Source organism: Polypterus senegalus, chromosome 3, assembly GCF_016835505.1.
Source record: "Polypterus senegalus isolate Bchr_013 chromosome 3, ASM1683550v1, whole genome shotgun sequence".
NCBI lineage: Eukaryota > Metazoa > Chordata > Cladistia > Polypteriformes > Polypteridae > Polypterus > Polypterus senegalus.
This window is the reverse complement of record NC_053156.1, coordinates 288,366,946-288,384,651: the sequence shown is the minus strand read 5'-3', so window position 1 is coordinate 288,384,651 and position 17,706 is coordinate 288,366,946. Positions and strand designations below refer to the sequence as shown.

At 38.4% G+C, this 17,706-nt stretch overlaps 1 protein-coding gene across 1 annotated transcript; it reads left to right on the top strand.

The window, feature by feature from the left end:
• The first annotated feature begins 3,040 nt into the window (after positions 1 to 3,040).
• LOC120526276 (neoverrucotoxin subunit alpha-like) lies at positions 3,041 to 11,162 on the top strand. Its single transcript, XM_039749381.1, is given in 3 exon segments — positions 3,041 to 3,162; positions 9,563 to 9,960; positions 9,962 to 11,162. Coding segments are annotated over 3 exon segments (1,680 nt in total). The 5' UTR covers positions 3,041 to 3,062; the 3' UTR covers positions 11,144 to 11,162.
• Positions 11,163 to 17,706: the final 6,544 nt, after the last annotated feature.

Genomic DNA, 17,706 nt, shown 5'->3' with positions numbered 1-17,706 from the left:
ATGACCTGCTGGCTATGATCAAATGCATTTAAAGTTAATTAATTTTCTTGCTTTACTATCATACCGGTTATCCATATGAAAATTGAATTTGCCTGTAATTAGGAACCTGTCATGATTAGTTATTATTTTAGATACTAAGTCTGAAAATTCTTTGATAAAACTAGGGTGCTTTGCCCTCTGCTTGCTTTGCTCACCAACCCCCGGAAGGGCGCTACGTGCTAGCCTCTTGACGGTTCTGTCACTCGCGTATGGGGATGCAGATGAACCATTTAAACAGATTTTTATTTTGATGGGAATTGTTACATATGCATAATAGAACTAACTATTTTACATTACAGCAAATAATTAACCATAGTAAAAATAGTAAAACAACAATTTGAAAGTAAATTATTTTTCATGTTGCATTAGAGTTTTTCGTTGAGTAATTTGAATTTGAAAGTACTGTTTCAGTTGTTACTCTGTTATTTAGTCAAGTAACATTCAAGGTGTCAGAAGTATACAGCCTTATCAGAGTGTGAGGGCAGCTTGAAATGGTAATTAAGTTATTTGTGTTGTTACTGCTTTGTCAGGACCTTTTAGTTAAACTATGGTTCATTATTATAGTGCTAATACAGTGCAGGTAACATGTTGAAGTGTTATCACATCCCAACATGAGCAATAGTTAACATTATGTGTAATAGAATGTAACCAAGAACAACAAATTACCTTTGAGATATTGTCAGAGAGGACCCAAATGCCGAACCTTTTTGGAAGCAGGCCATCATGTCTGTAGAAATGTGGCCTCTCCCAGAAGATATCCCAGTTATCCATAAACTTGATGTTTTGCCTCTCTCAGAAGGTACTCATCCAGGTGTTTAGGGCCAGGAGACCACTGTAGGCTTCATTTGAACTATGCAGTGGCCTGAATAAGGGATTCAAAGTCCATCTTTGAGAGTTTGGACTGTCAATGCAATATGCAATACAATTATTCCATTAGCCCTGCCCTTGTGAAGAAATGTTGAGGCTCTTCTTTACATATGTTTAACAAAACATACAGGTATGTTTAAGCCCTTTTGTTATACTGTTGGAGACATGCCTAGCATCATTGTCCTGCTGGAAGACAAATGAGTGACCACATTTTAACTTACTGGCTGATGTCTCAAGGTATTGTTTCAGAATTTATAGAGAATCTTCCTTCTTCAGTTTTTTTCTGAAGTGCCCCAGTCCCTTTACTAGCAAAGCACCCCCTCAGTTATGATGCTGCCACCCCTGTGCTTCACAGCAGGGACAGTATTGTTTGGCATACAGTAAGAGCCTCACCTTTCTTCCTTCAAATAGCAGTAATCATTATGACCAAACAGTTACATTTTTGTTTCATCTGACTATAGTACACTCAACCAAAAGGAGGTGTTTCTGCTGATGATCATCTGCATACTTCAGTCTAGCTTTTTTCGGTCTTGGAGTAGGAGCTTATTCCTTGTGTGATAGCCATTCAGGCCATGATGATTCAGGACCCTTTAAATGGTGGATGTAGATATATTGGTTCCTAATGCATAATACTCCATTACCAGTTCCTTTGTAGTTATCTTGGGGTTTAGTTAAACGTATTTGGAGTTAATTTGTGCCTCTGTCCTAAAGGATGTAGCGTCTATGTGGTCCCTAGATATTTGTATTTGTATACAATTGTTTGCACAGAAACTCATGGTACCTTCAATTGTTTGGAAATTGTTCCTGAGGAGGAAGAGAACTATCTGAGTTTCTTAGATTTTTCCAAAGTCAACAAGGCTCTGCCTTAAAGAGACAGAGAGAGAGATAGAGATTGAAAACATTCGCTGATACAATGCGTTGCCACTAAGTCCTTAAATGCAGTTGCAGGTGCACTTACATTTAGCTCAATTAGGATAATTTTCCAATCAGAGGCTTCTGTAATCTTCCAGTTTATGTAAAGGGATGTTCAAAATTGTGTAGGTAAACTTTTTCTCTTTTAATTGTATTTGAAGAAAACAACATACAATTATGTCAAAGTTAAGCCATAATTCCACCCCTTTGCGAGAGAAAGAGAGGAAAATCTACAACAAAAATGGTAGAAGTTCTATTTGTTAATGTGGACTGAGCAATGCAAATCCTGTGGTAACTTTTCTTTGTGTGTCGTAAAACATTAGACATGTGCAGTACAAATCGGGCAGTGTCGTGAAAGTAATTTTTAGTAAGCAGAAAGCACATGCACAAGGCAAATCGGATGGGGACTCATGTGGTAAAATAAAAAAACGCAACTCGTGCACTGTCGTAACATTAAAGTTCTGCACATGCATTTGCATGTGCATGCTCACGTGGATCAGACAGTATTTGTGCCGGTGCACGCATAGATCGGGCAGGCAACACAGGTCAGGTAGTGACAAGTGATGTCATGCAAGAATGCTGCCTAAAATCATGTGACCGCAAAACACTTCCCAAGTGCATCACTCACTGACAAAATGTAATTTGTACTTGCAAAATATTTGTTACTCTAACACAGACTTTTGGCAGTTATCTAATTAATTATTCTACATCACTTCTTGCACACCTGAAAGGATGCAGACATGTGCCATTTCTCTGATCTTTATTTCAATGCTGAAGACTAACAGGGCCCGGTTAATTATATTCAGCAGGACACCACAGAATGGAGCTATACTGAAACCACAGAAAGCTGGTGAGGGCACATGGAAAACTAAACTTTTGTGAAGGGAGTTGCATCCTCATGCGTCCTCAAGGTGATGAGATCCAGAAACAGCGGTTAAAGAGTTTGACATCCCCACTGACTAAATGCTGTATAGTGTGCCGCCAGCTTTACTTGTATTTTTGGTGATTACCTGGTCTGCCTGATAAATGTAGGATATTTATGCCTCATATTTATGTTTTCAGTTGTTTAATGTTACATAGTTATTGATGTTTATCTCTTTGTTCATTGACCACTTTCTGCTGCAATGTCATGAAATTGGAACAACACCATTCTGAAATCAGTTAGACTGAGTGCAAATATACAGTATATGCAGCATGTAATATTTTAATTTCTTTATGAAAGGTAACAATTACCATCTTTAACAATGTCTTCTGGAGAAAATTCAGTAATGAAAATTGCAGCCCTTGGTCGACCTTTCCAGCTTGGCATGCTCTATGACAGTCGTAAGGACTCACTCATTCCAGGTATGTCAATAAAAAAATGTTTAATACATAAGAAAGCTATGTGTGTCTGGAATAAAATATGCATGATGTAATAAAATAATAAAAAATCAACTTCTTCAGCAAGATAACAAGTAAATGGTCAAGTCATTTTCTAACCCACTTAATCCAGACCAGGGATTCCAGCAGAATCTCAGCTTGCATAGGGCACAAAGCAGGAACAAACTCTGGACAAGGTCACTGGTCCATCACAGTGCAAACACACACACCCAAGGGCCATATTAGTGTCACCAATTCATCTAACCTGAATACCCCTCGGAGGAAACCCACACAGTCACATTGGAGAACATCCAGACTACACATGTGGGGGACTTGGGGCACAAACTCTGGTCTTCTCACTGCACCACCAGTAAATGGTATTCATCTATAATTATCAATAGAGTTTTTAGCTTAAATAGACTTTACTTTTCGAGTCTTCTATAGGGTGGTCCAGATTATGCAATTTTCATTACGCTATAACTTATTAAGTTTATCACATAGAAAATCACCCGAAAAATCCTGGACCACCGAGAAGTGTGCAAACTGACGACATGAAGAATCGTCTTCTCCGAACTGGAATCGTCCCCGCATAAATCAAAGTCATCCAGGCGATCTGGATCTACATAATTAGATCTGGGCCACCCTGTATTATGAATTCACTAGGATTTTTTTTCTTTCTGGGAAGAGAAACAGTTTGTGCTGTTAATAGAAGACATTCTTGGTATGGCTTTTTGTACCAGAAATCTTTTGGTAAGCATTACAATATTTTTAGGAAATGTATAACCCCAATTCCAAAAAAGGAGAGAGTATGGAAGATGTTAAAAAATATAAAGTAGAACTTTGTAAGTTTACTTTGACTTGTGTTTAAACTAAATCAGCATAAAGACAAGGTATTTCATATTTTACCTATTTACTTATTTACATATTTTATCAACTGCATTGTTTTTTGAAGATTTATGGTTTTTTTATGAAATAAGATTTAATGCTTTCTCTTTATAGATTTGTTAATTTAGAACTCAGATTGAATGAACTATTGATTTACAGATACTTTTTTTTAATATATATATTTTTATTGATTTTAATTACAAACAGATAACATTCCAAACAGTCAAGTCAAATTTAACAAGTCAAAGCAAAATTCAACCCACACCCAAGAGAAAGAGAGAGGAGCCAGCAACCGCAGCTATTCTATAAAAGGCGCAAGAAAAGAAGAGTACAGTAATCCCTCACTATATCGCGCTTTGACTTTCGCGGTTTCACTCTATCGCGGATTTTAAATGTAAGCATATCTAAATATATATCATGGATTTTTCGCTGGTTCACGCTTTCTGGACAATGGGTCTTTTAATTTAGGTTACATGCTTCCTCAGTTTGATTGCCCAGTTGATTTCATACAAGGGATGCTATTGGCGGTTGGCTTAAAAGCTACCCAATCAAAGCATGTATTACATATTAACTAAAACTCCTCAATGCTATAAGATATGCTTCCCGCGTGGCGCTTGTTTGCTTCTCTCTATCTTTCTCACTCTCTCTGCCTGACGGAGGGGGTGTGAGCAGAGGGGCTGTTTGCACAGAGGACACGGACGCTCTTCTACAAAATGCCGCTTTATCGCGGTGCTTCTGTATACTTAAAAGCATGTATTGATTTTTTGATTGTTTGCTTTTCTTTGAGCTCTCTCTCTGACATTTTGTGCTCCTGACGGCACTCCTTTAAAGATAAGATATGTTTGCTTTCTTTTAATTGTGAGAAAGAACTGTCATCTCTGTCTTGTAATGGAGCACAGTTTAAACGTTTGACTAAAGGGTGTTATTTCATGTCTAGAGGGCTCTAATAATGTTAACAATGTGGGAGAGTTTATAAGGGCTTAAAATATATAAAAATAACCATACAAACATATGGTTTCTACTTCGCGGATTTTCACCTATCGCGGGGGGGTCTGGAACGCAACCCCCGCGATCGAGGAGGGATTACTGTATCCTCTTTACTGAAATGGAAGCTTATTCTAAAATGTTATTGATTAGATCCTGCCATATTTTTAAAAAGTTTTGAACAGATCATCTAAGTGAGAATTTGTTTTTTCCAATTTAAAGTAGTACTGAACATCAGTTATACACTGACTTAAAACTGGTGGGGTGGGATCCTTCCAGTTGAGCAAGATTAGTCTACATGCAAGTAGTGTAGTAAAGGAAATTACAGTTTGCTTGTCCTTCTCCATTTTAAGCCTCTCTGTAAGCCCATCAAACACAGATGTTAATGGGTTAGGAGTGATTGTGACACAAAGGCAGTCTGAGAGGCATGCAAAGGCATTTGTCCAAAATGTTGTTAATTTGGTGCATGAAGAGAACATGCGGCCCAGTGAGGCTGGAGCTCGATTGCAATATTCACAGGTTGAATCTTGCCCTGAAAAAATGTAGACAATTTTAAACAAGATAAATGTGCTCAATAAAAGATTACTGAATGGTTCGCACATATGGACCTCAAGTGTATTCTGTACCTGGTGCGACCCAGTGCCTAAAGTGCCACAGTCTACGCTTCTTTGCGGGGCCCATGTTCATGCTGTCTGTCCTCTCTAGATGGCTGTATTGTCCTATCTGGGAATGCTCTTCAGCAATCTTTTGTTCCTTTTTGTTCCATTTATCCCTCCTCTCGCACTCACGCTTCTCCTTTTATATGTGGGGATCAGGCACAGGTGTGGTGATTAACAGCTCCAGGGATCAATTATGGACACGGACGATTCCTCACCTGTGCATTTAAGTGTAGAAATGCCCCACATCGCTCCTGGGAACAGCTACATCCACACTACCACATCCCATCCTTAAAAGGCAATGAGCCACAGACTTCACCTTACCACATTTACATGTCATATTACTTACAGGTATATTTTAGTCATAATGACTAACCACAGATATGCAGTATGCCCAGCTAATCAGCAGCTCTACTCAGGGTGTGCTAAACTGAAGTTGTGACTTTTCAGCCTGAATTTAAAAGATGGAGACTGAAAAGGCACCTCTTATAGTAGCAGGAAGAGCATTCTACAGCTTTGGGGCCATGTAGCTAAAAGCTCAACACCCCACTGTTATTTTATTAATCCTTGGAGCAGGTTGTGCACTCTGGTTTGTAAGTAATGATAAGTTCAGATGATTAATGAGATGTAGATGTAGTAACTTATCAAAAGTCTAATATCATATGCACCTCTATGATCGTATGCTTTGGTTGCTTCCTCATAGAATTCTACTGAAACACAACATCTGTACCCATTTTGAGTATTTGTTGTCAGTCCTACTCTTGCCATATGTTGCTTGATCATTATTTAATAATTGCTTCCATTAACTTAACTGTCATGCATGTTAAGCTTACTGGCCTATTTGTACCTGGTTCAACCCAATTGTTATACAGTGGGATGATATTTGCTAGCCTCCAGTCTATAGGAATTTCCCCAGTGTGTAGAGATTTTCAAGCGATATTTTTTAATGGTTTATACATGTACTCACTAACGTCTTTAAGCACCTGAGGAAAATGTTATGTGGTCACTGTGATTTGTTAGGTTTCAAACTATTTAATTCAATTCTGTTCTTTTTATATGTCTATAGCGCTCTTCACAGAGTGCAGTTGCCGAGTGCTGTGACAGTTTCAAAGGTAAAATGAAATGAGAAGAGAAGCGAAGCAAAAGAACACTTTTAATTGGCTGCAACATTTACTTTAAAGGAAAATTCCACCCAAAAATGATATTTTTCACATGTTACTTACCGCATGTAGTTTGTAGTGATAGGCAAGAAAAAAGTTTTAACCTCTTGCTTTCATGCAGTATCAGAGAAAACAGTTTATGGTATCAGGAAACGTAATGGTGACCTGTTCTGTCCAGTGGCATATGTCATATACTTCAGACACCATTTTTCATTCATAGGGTCACAATTTGAAAAATTAAAATATTATTAATGCTTAACTTCCAAAACACTCATCTTACAAGATAAACATAAACAGGAAAGTCGCTTTCCCATAATATTGTGCACTTGAATTGAGGATCGTGCCTATCCCTGTCATTCACTGGTCGAGAGTCCTGTCTTCAGTTACAAGGCACGGTATTATGAGAATGCCTCCTTCCTGTTTATCTTGTATGTTTAGTGGAAATCATGTGATTAAAAATTTTACTCAGCCAAAAAGCTGAGAAGATCTGAAAGAACGTATGTTACAAACAACATGGAGTAAGTAACATACAAAAAAAAACCCTTTTTGGGTGGAGTATTAGATTGAATTACTGCCCTTAGTGTGCATTTAACTTAAAATGTCTTACACTATGCCTGTTTTAGGTATTCCAGAGCAACAAGTCATTAAGATTTCACATTTTTTTTCGTCTTTCAGCTGCTCCCGTTAGGGGTCGCCACAGCGGATCATCTTATTCTATATCTTTCTGTCCTCTGCATCTTGTTCTGTTACACCCATCACCTTCATGTCCTCTCTCACCACATCCATAAACCTTCTCTTAGGCCTTCCTCTTCTCCTCTTCCATGGCAGCTCTATCCTTAACATCCTTTTCCCAATATACCCAGCATCTCTCCTCCACACATGTCCAAACCAACACAATCTTGCCTCTCTGACTTTGTCTCCCAACCGTCCAACTTGAGCTGACCCTTTAATGTCCTCATTTCTAATCCTGTTCATCCTCATCACACTCAATGCAAATCTTAACATCTTTAACTCTGCTACCTCCAGCTCTGTCTCCTGCTTTCTGGTCAGTGCCACCGTCTCCAACCCATATAACATAGCTAGTCTCACTACTGTCCTGCTGACCTTCCCTTTCACTCTTGCTGATACCCGTCTGTCACAAATCACTCCTGACACTCTTCTCCACCCACTCCACCCTGCCTGAACTCTCTTTTTTACTTCTCTTCCTCACTCCCCATTACTCTGTACTGTTGATTCCAAGTATTTAAACTCATCCACTTTCGCCAGCTCTACTCCTTGCATCCTCACCATTCCACTGACCTCCCTCTTATTTACACACATGTATTCTGTCTTGTTCCTACTCACCTTCATTCCTCTCCTCTCTAGAGCAGATCTCCACCTTTCCAGGGTCTCCTCAACCTGCTCCCTACTCTTGCTACAGATCACAATGTCATCAGCAAACATCATAGTGCACAGGTACTCCTGTCTAATCTCATCTGTCAACCTGTCTATCACTATTGTAAATAAGAAAGGGCTCAGAGCCGATCCCTGATGTAATTCCACCTCCACCTTGAATACATCCGTCACTCCTACTGCAGACCTCACCACAGTCACACTCCCTCGTACATATCCTGTACAACTCTTACATACTTCTCTACCACTCCCGACTTCTTCATACAATACCACAGCTCCTCTCAAGGCACCCTGTCATATGCTTTCTCCAGGTCCACAAAGACGCAGTGTAACTGCTTCTGGCCTTCTCTAAACTTCTCCATCAACATCCTCAGAGCAAACATTGAATCTCTGGTGCTCTTTCCTGTCATGACACCATCCTGCTGCTCACTAATCATCACCTCACTTCTTAACTGAGCTTCCACTACTCTTTCCCATAACTTCATGATGGGGCTTGTCAATTTTATCCTCCTGTAGTTATTACAGTCCTGCACATCCCCCTTATTCTTAATTATCGGCACCAGTACACTTCTTCTCCGCTCCTCAGGCATCCTCTAACTTCCAAGGTTAATATAAATAACATTTCAGATTGCAAATATAAATTCATCTTATAATAAATAAGATTTGAACTCTTAAGGTGAATTAATCAAAGAACAGTTACAGCAGGACCCGGTACCAACCTGGCATCTTTCCAGTATTAAAATAATGGTATTATGTTTATCCCCTATAAATACACAAATGGGCAAATCTATAAAGCAGAGAAATGAATGCACAAACTTACCAAAACTTTCACTAAAGTCTCAAAAGATACCTGAACTTGAAAATGAAACAGGAAAAAGCAAACTCAAGACGGACAAGAAGCACAACTGCCTTATGCAATTCAGTGCCACCACCTCTCCTAGTGACTATGAGACTCTTAAATTTTATTGAGAATAAAATGTAACTCCATAAAGAAAAGAAACGGTGTGGAGTAGGGGACTGGGAATGGCAGATATGAAGTGGTAATGAATTATGGTAAGACTGATAATTGTCTGAATCTGTTACAGGAGGTGTAATAAAATGTCATCTACACATTAAATATTTTTATCACTCAACAAGTTGACAGTTGATTTATTAACACTGTTAGAAGACTATAGCTAACACAACTGGACTTTTAAATCTGCTATGCATTTAGCTTTAAGTATACTAAGTATAATATACTATAAGTATATTAAGTATAAAAGTAGATATACACATTAATTAACCTAATTAAACATTTATTTTCTACAGCTATGTCTCTTTGGGATTTGGAGTCATTAAAACAGGATATTGCCACTCAATCTCAGCGTAACTCTGAGTTTCATATTATCGCCTCAGATTCTCTTGAGGACAAATCGTCTGCTCTGAATGTGGAGGCCTCCTTGAAAGCGAGTTTCTTGGGAGGTTTGGTTGAAGTGGAAGGATCTGCAAAATATCTAAAAGACAACAAGACTTCAAAACGCCAGGCCCGTGTTACGCTACAATACAAGATGACAACACAGTTTACACAGCTCACCATGAATCACTTAGGACGGGGCAACGTGAAGCACCCGTATGTGTTTGAGCAGGGAATAGCAACTCATGTTGTCACCGGGATACTTTATGGCGCTCAGGCATTTTTTCTGTTTGATCAAGAAACATCTCATGAATGAAAGCATGCAAGATATACAAGGTAATCTGCAAGTAATGATCAGGAAAATACCAAATATAATCAAAGGTGAGGGATCACTTAAAATGACAGGTGCAGAACAAGCAAATATTCAGAAATTTACTTGCCAGTTTTATGGAGATGTGGCTCTGGATAGCAATCCGGTTTCATATGAAGAGGCCATTAAAGTTTATGCTTCTCTCCCCCAAAAAATTGGGCCTAATGGAGAACATGCGATCCCTATGAGGGTATGGCTATACCCTTTAATTCTTTTAGATTCCAAAGCAGCTCAGATTGTTCATCACATAAGCGTGGGTTTGGTTAATCAGTCACAAAGCATCCTGGATGAGTTCAGTGAGATTGAAATGAGGTGCAATGACTTGATGAAAGACGCAGCCGCCATTCAATTTCCTGACGTACAGAATAAAATTCGTTACTTTAAAAAAAAGTGTTTAGAATACAAAATGATTTTTCAAAGAAATTTAACTGAAATTCTTCCAGCCATTCGTGGTGGAGGTAAACAAGAAACTGTTCTGGCAGATTTGTTGAAATTTAAAAAAGAGTCACCCTTTAGTTACTTTAGACTAAGCAGTTGGCTGGACGACAAAGATAAGGAGCTCAGCTGTCTTACAGGATATATGCAAAAACTGAAAGATATAAAAATGACATCTTCAGAAGCCGAGCTAAATAGAGAAGTGCTGAATCAAACATCTAAATATGTGGTCTGCTTTACATTCACATCCCTGAAGAATAAAGAATCCTACATTTCAACTCTAAAAGAATTTCTTAGTCAACCATTAATGGAGTCAGGTCCTCATTCTGTCTCATCAGAGATACTCACAAATCAAGAAGAGAAGCCATGGTTTTCAATGCACTCTGTGGCTGAGAAAATGATACAGAAGGCTAAGTTGTTCTCTGAAGTTGCAGCAGCAAATAAAAATAATCCTGATACAGCATTTATTGTAGCATCCTCAGAAAATGGATCTTATCCTGGGGCATCTGTTTATCTTTATGAACAAGGAATAAAGAAGAATGAAAATCTTCAACTTCCTTCCATTCCTGGTGTACCAGTTGTCTGCGAGGTGACTCATGAGAGTGTGACTCTGAAGATGTCCCACCCAGAGGCTGGCTGTGAGAGTGTCGTTCACTACAGAATAGAGTACACCATTGACAGGACAAGATGAATGGAGTTCTGTGGACACATCAGAGAAAGAAGACGAATTTATGGTCCAAGGCTTGAGTCCTAACTCAGTATATGTCTTCCGAAGCAGAGCAGTTTGCATCTTTGGTACTACTAGTCCCAGTAATGAAACTGGAAAAGTGCAAACACTCCCCACAAGCCCACCTAGCCAGCTTTCGATTATTACCATTGACTCCAATGAAATAGCAGCAAGATGGGAGAAGCCGAATGTCATTGGAAGTGAAGTCAACATCCAAAACTACATGATTCAATACAAAAAACAAAGAGACCTCAACAATGATCAGACCAAGTGGACTGAAGTGGCTGAGAACTCTACCGAGGGTGTAATCCGAGGGCTCAATCCTCAAACAGAGTATGTTATCAGAGTGCTGGCCGATTGTCGAGATAAAGGCAGAAGCGCCCCCAGCAGTGAATTAGTTGTGTCCACACTTGATGAGTGTAAAAACATTTCGGAGAAGATTCGAAGACAGAGTAAATTAGTGAGCAAAGGACCTCCAGATATTTACACAATTTCTTTGAAAGAATTTTTTGTTGATAAGGATGCAAACTGTAGGAAATGCAAATTTGGGAAGGCCCACTCAAAGAGCCGGAAAACAATAATGGTTCTTGGAGCAACAGGAGCCGGGAAGACCACCTTAATCAATGGAATGATCAACTACATCTTGGGAGTTAAATGGGAAGATGGACATCGATTCAAATTAATAGATGAAGGTTCATCCAAATCCCAAGCAGAGAGTCAGACCTCCACAATCACAGCCTATGAAATCAACTATCAAGATGGATTCAGCATTCCATACTCCATTACAATCATAGACACACCTGGATTTGGAGACACACGAGGAATCAAGAGAGACCAATTGATTACTGAACATATCCGGGAGTTTTTTTCCTCTTCAGATGGCATAGATGCGATTGACGCAGTGTGCTTTGTAACCCAAGCATCACTGGCTCGCTTGACGCATGCACAGAAGTACGTGTTTGATGCAATTCTCTCCATATTTGGTAAAGACGTTGCAGAGAACATACAGCTACTTGTCACATTTGCTGATGGACAAAAGCCACCTGTCCTAGAAGCGATCAGTGTTTCTGGTGTGCCCTGTCCCAAAGGGAAAAAAGGAATTCCTGTTCATTTCAAGTTTAACAATTCAGCCTTGTTTGCAGATAATTCACTATCTAAAAATGCAAGTAGTGACAAAGATGAAGAGAGTGAAGATGATGATAACTTTGACAAAATGTTCTGGAAGATGGGGACAAAGAGCCTAAAACAGTTTTTTGATTCTGTAATCAAGCTGGAAACAAAAAGTTTGAGCCTAACAAGGGAAGTTCTTAAAGAGCGCAGGCACCTGGAGGTCGCAGTTCAAGGGTTACAACCTCAAATCCAGATTGGGCTTTCAAAAATGGATCAAATTCAAAAACTTAGGCAGGTCCTGGAGAAACATGAAGCTGAGATCAGCACAAACAAGAATTATGAAATTGAATTTGATATAAATAAACCTGTTCAGATTCAAATTACAACACCTGGTGAATTTATTACCAACTGTGCCAATTGCCATATCACCTGTCATCACCCATGTAGCATTGCAGATGACAGAGAAAAGCATGGCTGTGCTGCAATGAATCGTAAAGGACACTGTAAAGTTTGTCCTGGAAAATGTGTCTGGAATGTTCACTTTAATCAAAAGTACAAGTGGACTTATGTAAAAACAACAGAAAAAAGACCAGCCAATGACTTGAAGGAAAAGTATGAGAAAGCTTATGGAGAAAAACTAAACACCCAGCAGATTATGCAGAAGCAAACAGAAGAAATTGAGCAGTTAAAAAAGCAAGTGCTACAGCTCATGGAGCAAACGTCATTGTGCCTTGCTCGCCTGAAAGAAATAGCACTGAAGCCCAACCCTCTGTCCACCCCAGAATACATTGATTTACTCATCAAAGGCGAGGAAGATGAAGCCAAACCAGGCTTCCTGGATCGCATTGATGCACTGAAAAGCATGAAGCAACAAGCTGTGATAATCGCTAAGGTTGAAAAGAACAAATCAGAGAATAACACATCAAGATTTTCTTCGACAAGCTTGAGCACTTTCAAGAGTTGGCTTACAAGTTAAAGTAAAATAAATGCAATATTTTAAAGAGGGATCCAAGTGCATCAACCTCCACCATACTATTGTCAATACGTTTGGAACATGCAGTCTTATCTATGCATGCAAATATAAAGTCCATATGAAAAAAAAAATTGTCCCACTTATATTCACTAATGCCAACTCATAACTGTACTTACAAATATGACATAATGCTTTTATGTTATTCTCTATCAATTTTATGCAGCTGCAGGACCCTCGGGTTTAATACTGACAACACATTTTATTTGTTATTGTGCCATTTGGCTGCCCTCACAGCCGCACTCAGCACTTTTACTAAACCTTTACAACCAGTTGTTGAAAGAAACATCAGATACAAACATTTTCTCAATAAATCACTTAACTTGTGTGTAAGACCTAGTCTTAAAATGTTTAATTTTAATAAGTGATTGTTTCATTTGTTTAGAATGTGAGTTTCTCATAACTATATATTGTAGATAAATGACAAGTCTGTTTAACACCTACAGCTAACTTGTAATGGGACTTCCTTAGTGCTCAGCTTTATCTAAACTCGAGTGTTCCGTTAGATAGAAACAGAACTCTTTGATCTGCCTTGTTTTTATTGTAGTAGCAATGGCATGCAGTGTTCTGCACATTCATGTATCACGTGTGTAAGTTTGACATATGAACATATGACTGTAAGTTATATAGAGAACTTACAGGAGAAACTCAAAGAAAAATAACAAGATCTGCAAGACTTGTACAGAAACATCTCATATAAGAACTTTTCTTTTGTATTATCAATTATTCTCTTTATTTTTTTGTAAACTGTTTTGCTTTGAATTTTTTAAATCAAAGACACTTGAATAGTGGAATTATTTTCAGACATGTTGACGAGTCACACTCATTGTCTGAACCCCATTAGAAAGCAAAAGATGCCAAAGTTTAGGAAACCCGATAATTATAACTAGTAATGTTAGTAATGCAATAAAGCCAAATAAAATGTTCTATAAAGTATCTCTGGCAAAAATGAAACAAACTATTATAATACATATCTATCCATCTATCTATCTATGATATAGTGCCTTTCATATCTATCTATCTATCTATCTATCTATCTATCATTATATAGTGCCTTTCATATCTATCTATCTATCATTATATAGTGCCTTTCATATCTATCTATCTATCTATCTATCTATCTATCTATCTATCTATCTATCTATCTATCTATCTATCTATCATATAGTGCCTCAGTAGCAATGGTATTATGGTTTAATTTGTTGTCTGTTTAAATTTGAAACAGTTTATATAAGATATATAATAGAATAGAAACAAATATTTGTAGCCTTTGTATTTTTCTTGTTTTTCTAAACATTTACCACTGTGTACAAAATATATATGAAATGTCATTTTCAATGTTTTCCACCAAGTTAGAATTTGAAAAATGATTGTGTTTTTCTGTTGATTAAAAGCTCCAAAAATTATTTATTGTTTTTTATCTGCTAACTTCCAAAAATATATATAATGACGGAAAAACAAAAAATCTAAATTTTCTTCAATAAGAAACTTCTGTTCTAGCTTATGTACAGTATATTCACAAAAAATTGTTCATTTGTTGTAGTCCTCTGATCAAGCAATCTAGTTTGTGCAGTGGGGCATCAACGCTTGCCAGTCTCATGAAAGCTCACTTGGTACTTTTTTATCCATTGAGGCCCAACTGGAACAATGTCTGATCTGAGAACTTTTTGAAGAGGTTCCAGAAAGACAAAGACCATGCTTAGTCAGAAAGCCTTGAATGCCACCAGCAAGGTGTGATAATCTCTGCCTGCAGCCATCATCCTTTTTTTTAAGCATTAATAGTTCATATTTGAGGATGGATTAGTGCAAGTGAGAACACAACACATTTTGAGTTGCAAAAGTGGGTGCTAATAAAAAGCAAAAGGCTTTCTCCCAGAAGAAATATTGATCAGTCTTGAAGACTCAGTCAGCTTTTCTAAAATCATTTTAAAGTCCCTTCCTTTCAAAGATCCCAGAGTACAGTGGGAACAGGATCTCAAACTCAACATCTCAGAAAAGGGGCGGAAGGCAGCCATGTACATAATTCATTTTAGCTCCATATGCACAAAGCATGTAATTATTAAACTTAAAATCTATATCGAGCAGATCTATGTTGTTTAAAATTGCCCAAAAGAGGCGACAGGATTCTTCCAGTTAAGCAGGACAAGTCTACGTGCCAATAGTGAAGTAAAAGCCATCACAGTTTGCTTGTCCTTCTCCACTTTAAGCCCCTCTGCGAGACCACCAAACACAGCTGTTAGTGGATTAGGAGTGATTGTGACACCAAGGCTATCTGAGAGGCCTTTAAAAATTTTAGTTCAGAATTAGGTCAGTTTGGGCAGATCCAGAACATGTGACCCAGTGAGGCTGGAACTTGATTGCAGCGTTCGCAGGTTGGATCTTGCCCTGGAAACATTTTAGACAATTTTAAACGAGACAGATCCGCTCGATATATAATTTTGAGTTGAATAATTGTATGCTTTATGCTTATGGAGCTCAAGTGAATTCTGTGCATTGCTACCTTCCACTCCTTTTCTGAGATGTTGAGTGAGAGATCATTTTCCCACTGTAATATATTTATATGTTACGGAAACGTGGTCTGAGTCCTCAAGACTGATCAATGTTTTATCTGGCATAGAGGTAGCTGGGAGGCGAGGAAATTTGGGCAGGTTCTGTTTAACAAAGTTTCTGATTTGAAGATAGTGAAAAAAATGTGTTACTGGAAATTTAAATTTGGAGTGTAATTGTTTGTAGGATGCGAAGACGTTGTCTATGTACAAATCTCTAAGTGATTTGATCTCAAATGATTTCTAGACATTAAAAACTGCGTACGTTTGCGAGGATGGAAAAAGGTGGTTCTCATGCAGAGGTGCCACAGATAAAAGCGTCTTTATCTTAAAATACTTCCTACATTGGTTCTATATTCTGAGTGTGTGAAGCAAAACTGGGCTGTTAGTATATTGGCAATGACTTGTATTTATTGGGGTACAAAGCAAGGAATATAAAGAAGTACTGCAGGATTTTATTTCTATTGCTGACCAAGCCTGTGTCTGTTTATCTATTTGTGAATGTCCAGGTTTTTATAGCTTGTATATTTGCCGCCCAGTAATAAAATTGAAAGTTAGAATAAGCATTTATATTGGGGAAAAGGATTATCTTCCCTCTCTTCCACATTTAAAGTTTTACTTTGGTTGTTGGCCTTCCTCTCTTTCTCATGGGTGGGGGTTGAATTGAATTTAGTCTTGTTAAGTTTGAATTGCATGAAATGTCACTTGCTTTTAATAAAATCAATAAAAAAAAAGCGAAAGAAAGAAAACAAAAGCCAGACTGGCATTTGCTAAGATGCAAATTGAGAAGCCACAATGCTTCTGGTAGAATGTCCTTTGGAGAGATGAGATAAAACTGGAGCTCTTTGGCAAGATACATCAGCTCAAAGTTCACAGATGAAAAAATGAAGCTTTCAAAAATAAAGAACACCATACCTAGTGTGAAACATGGAGCAGTCTCAGTTATGTTTTGGGTCTGCTTTACTGGGTCTGGAGCTAGGTGGCTTGAGTCTGTGCAGGAAACAATGAAATCTCAAGACATTCTGAAGCAAAACATACTGATTAGTGTCAGGAAGCTCTGTGTCAGTCACAGGTCATGGATCCTCCAACAAAGCACACAGCTAAAAGCACCCAAGAATGGCAAAGAACAACACCTTGGACTATTCTGAAGTGGCCTACGATGAGTTCTGATTTGGAAATGGAAAATTGGGTTATAAAATGAATGAATGGTTAAACCCTCTGCTTAACTCCATCATCCTCCTATCTTTATATATAATACGCCACCATGGCTGTTTGTTTGTCTGTCCAGGATTTTAAATCACCTGTAGCTCCCAAACCGTTTGACCTATTGACCTGAAATTTGGTACACATATACTACGTGACGTCTACTATCCACTTTCAGGGTGATGATTGACCTCCAAGGTTATTCCTCTTTTTATTTTTATTTCATTTTAATGTAGAATCAACTATTGGCAGCGTCCAACAGGGTAGCCATGTGGCACATATGTACAGGCGCCGTTCTCATTCCCTACCCCCTTCACCGTCACTTCCCCTACCTCTTCATATCTTTAATCTTTCTTGAGGCAGATTGAAGACTTAACACTAGAATTACCAAAGCCTACTGTAACAAAGGCGCTATATAGGCACCTGACCCGACACAGAAAGACATGGAGGAACGTATAAAAACACAAAGACTTAATTTCTCTCTTCAACTGTGGGACACGTCTTCCCCGTGCCACACAGCCCAAACACAGTCCTAAAGCACAACACACTCTTCTTCCTCTGCCACCACTCCTCCACAAGCGTAGTCCTCCTCCTCCCGACCCTGGCTCCTCGAGTGGTGTTGGCTTTCCCTTTTTATA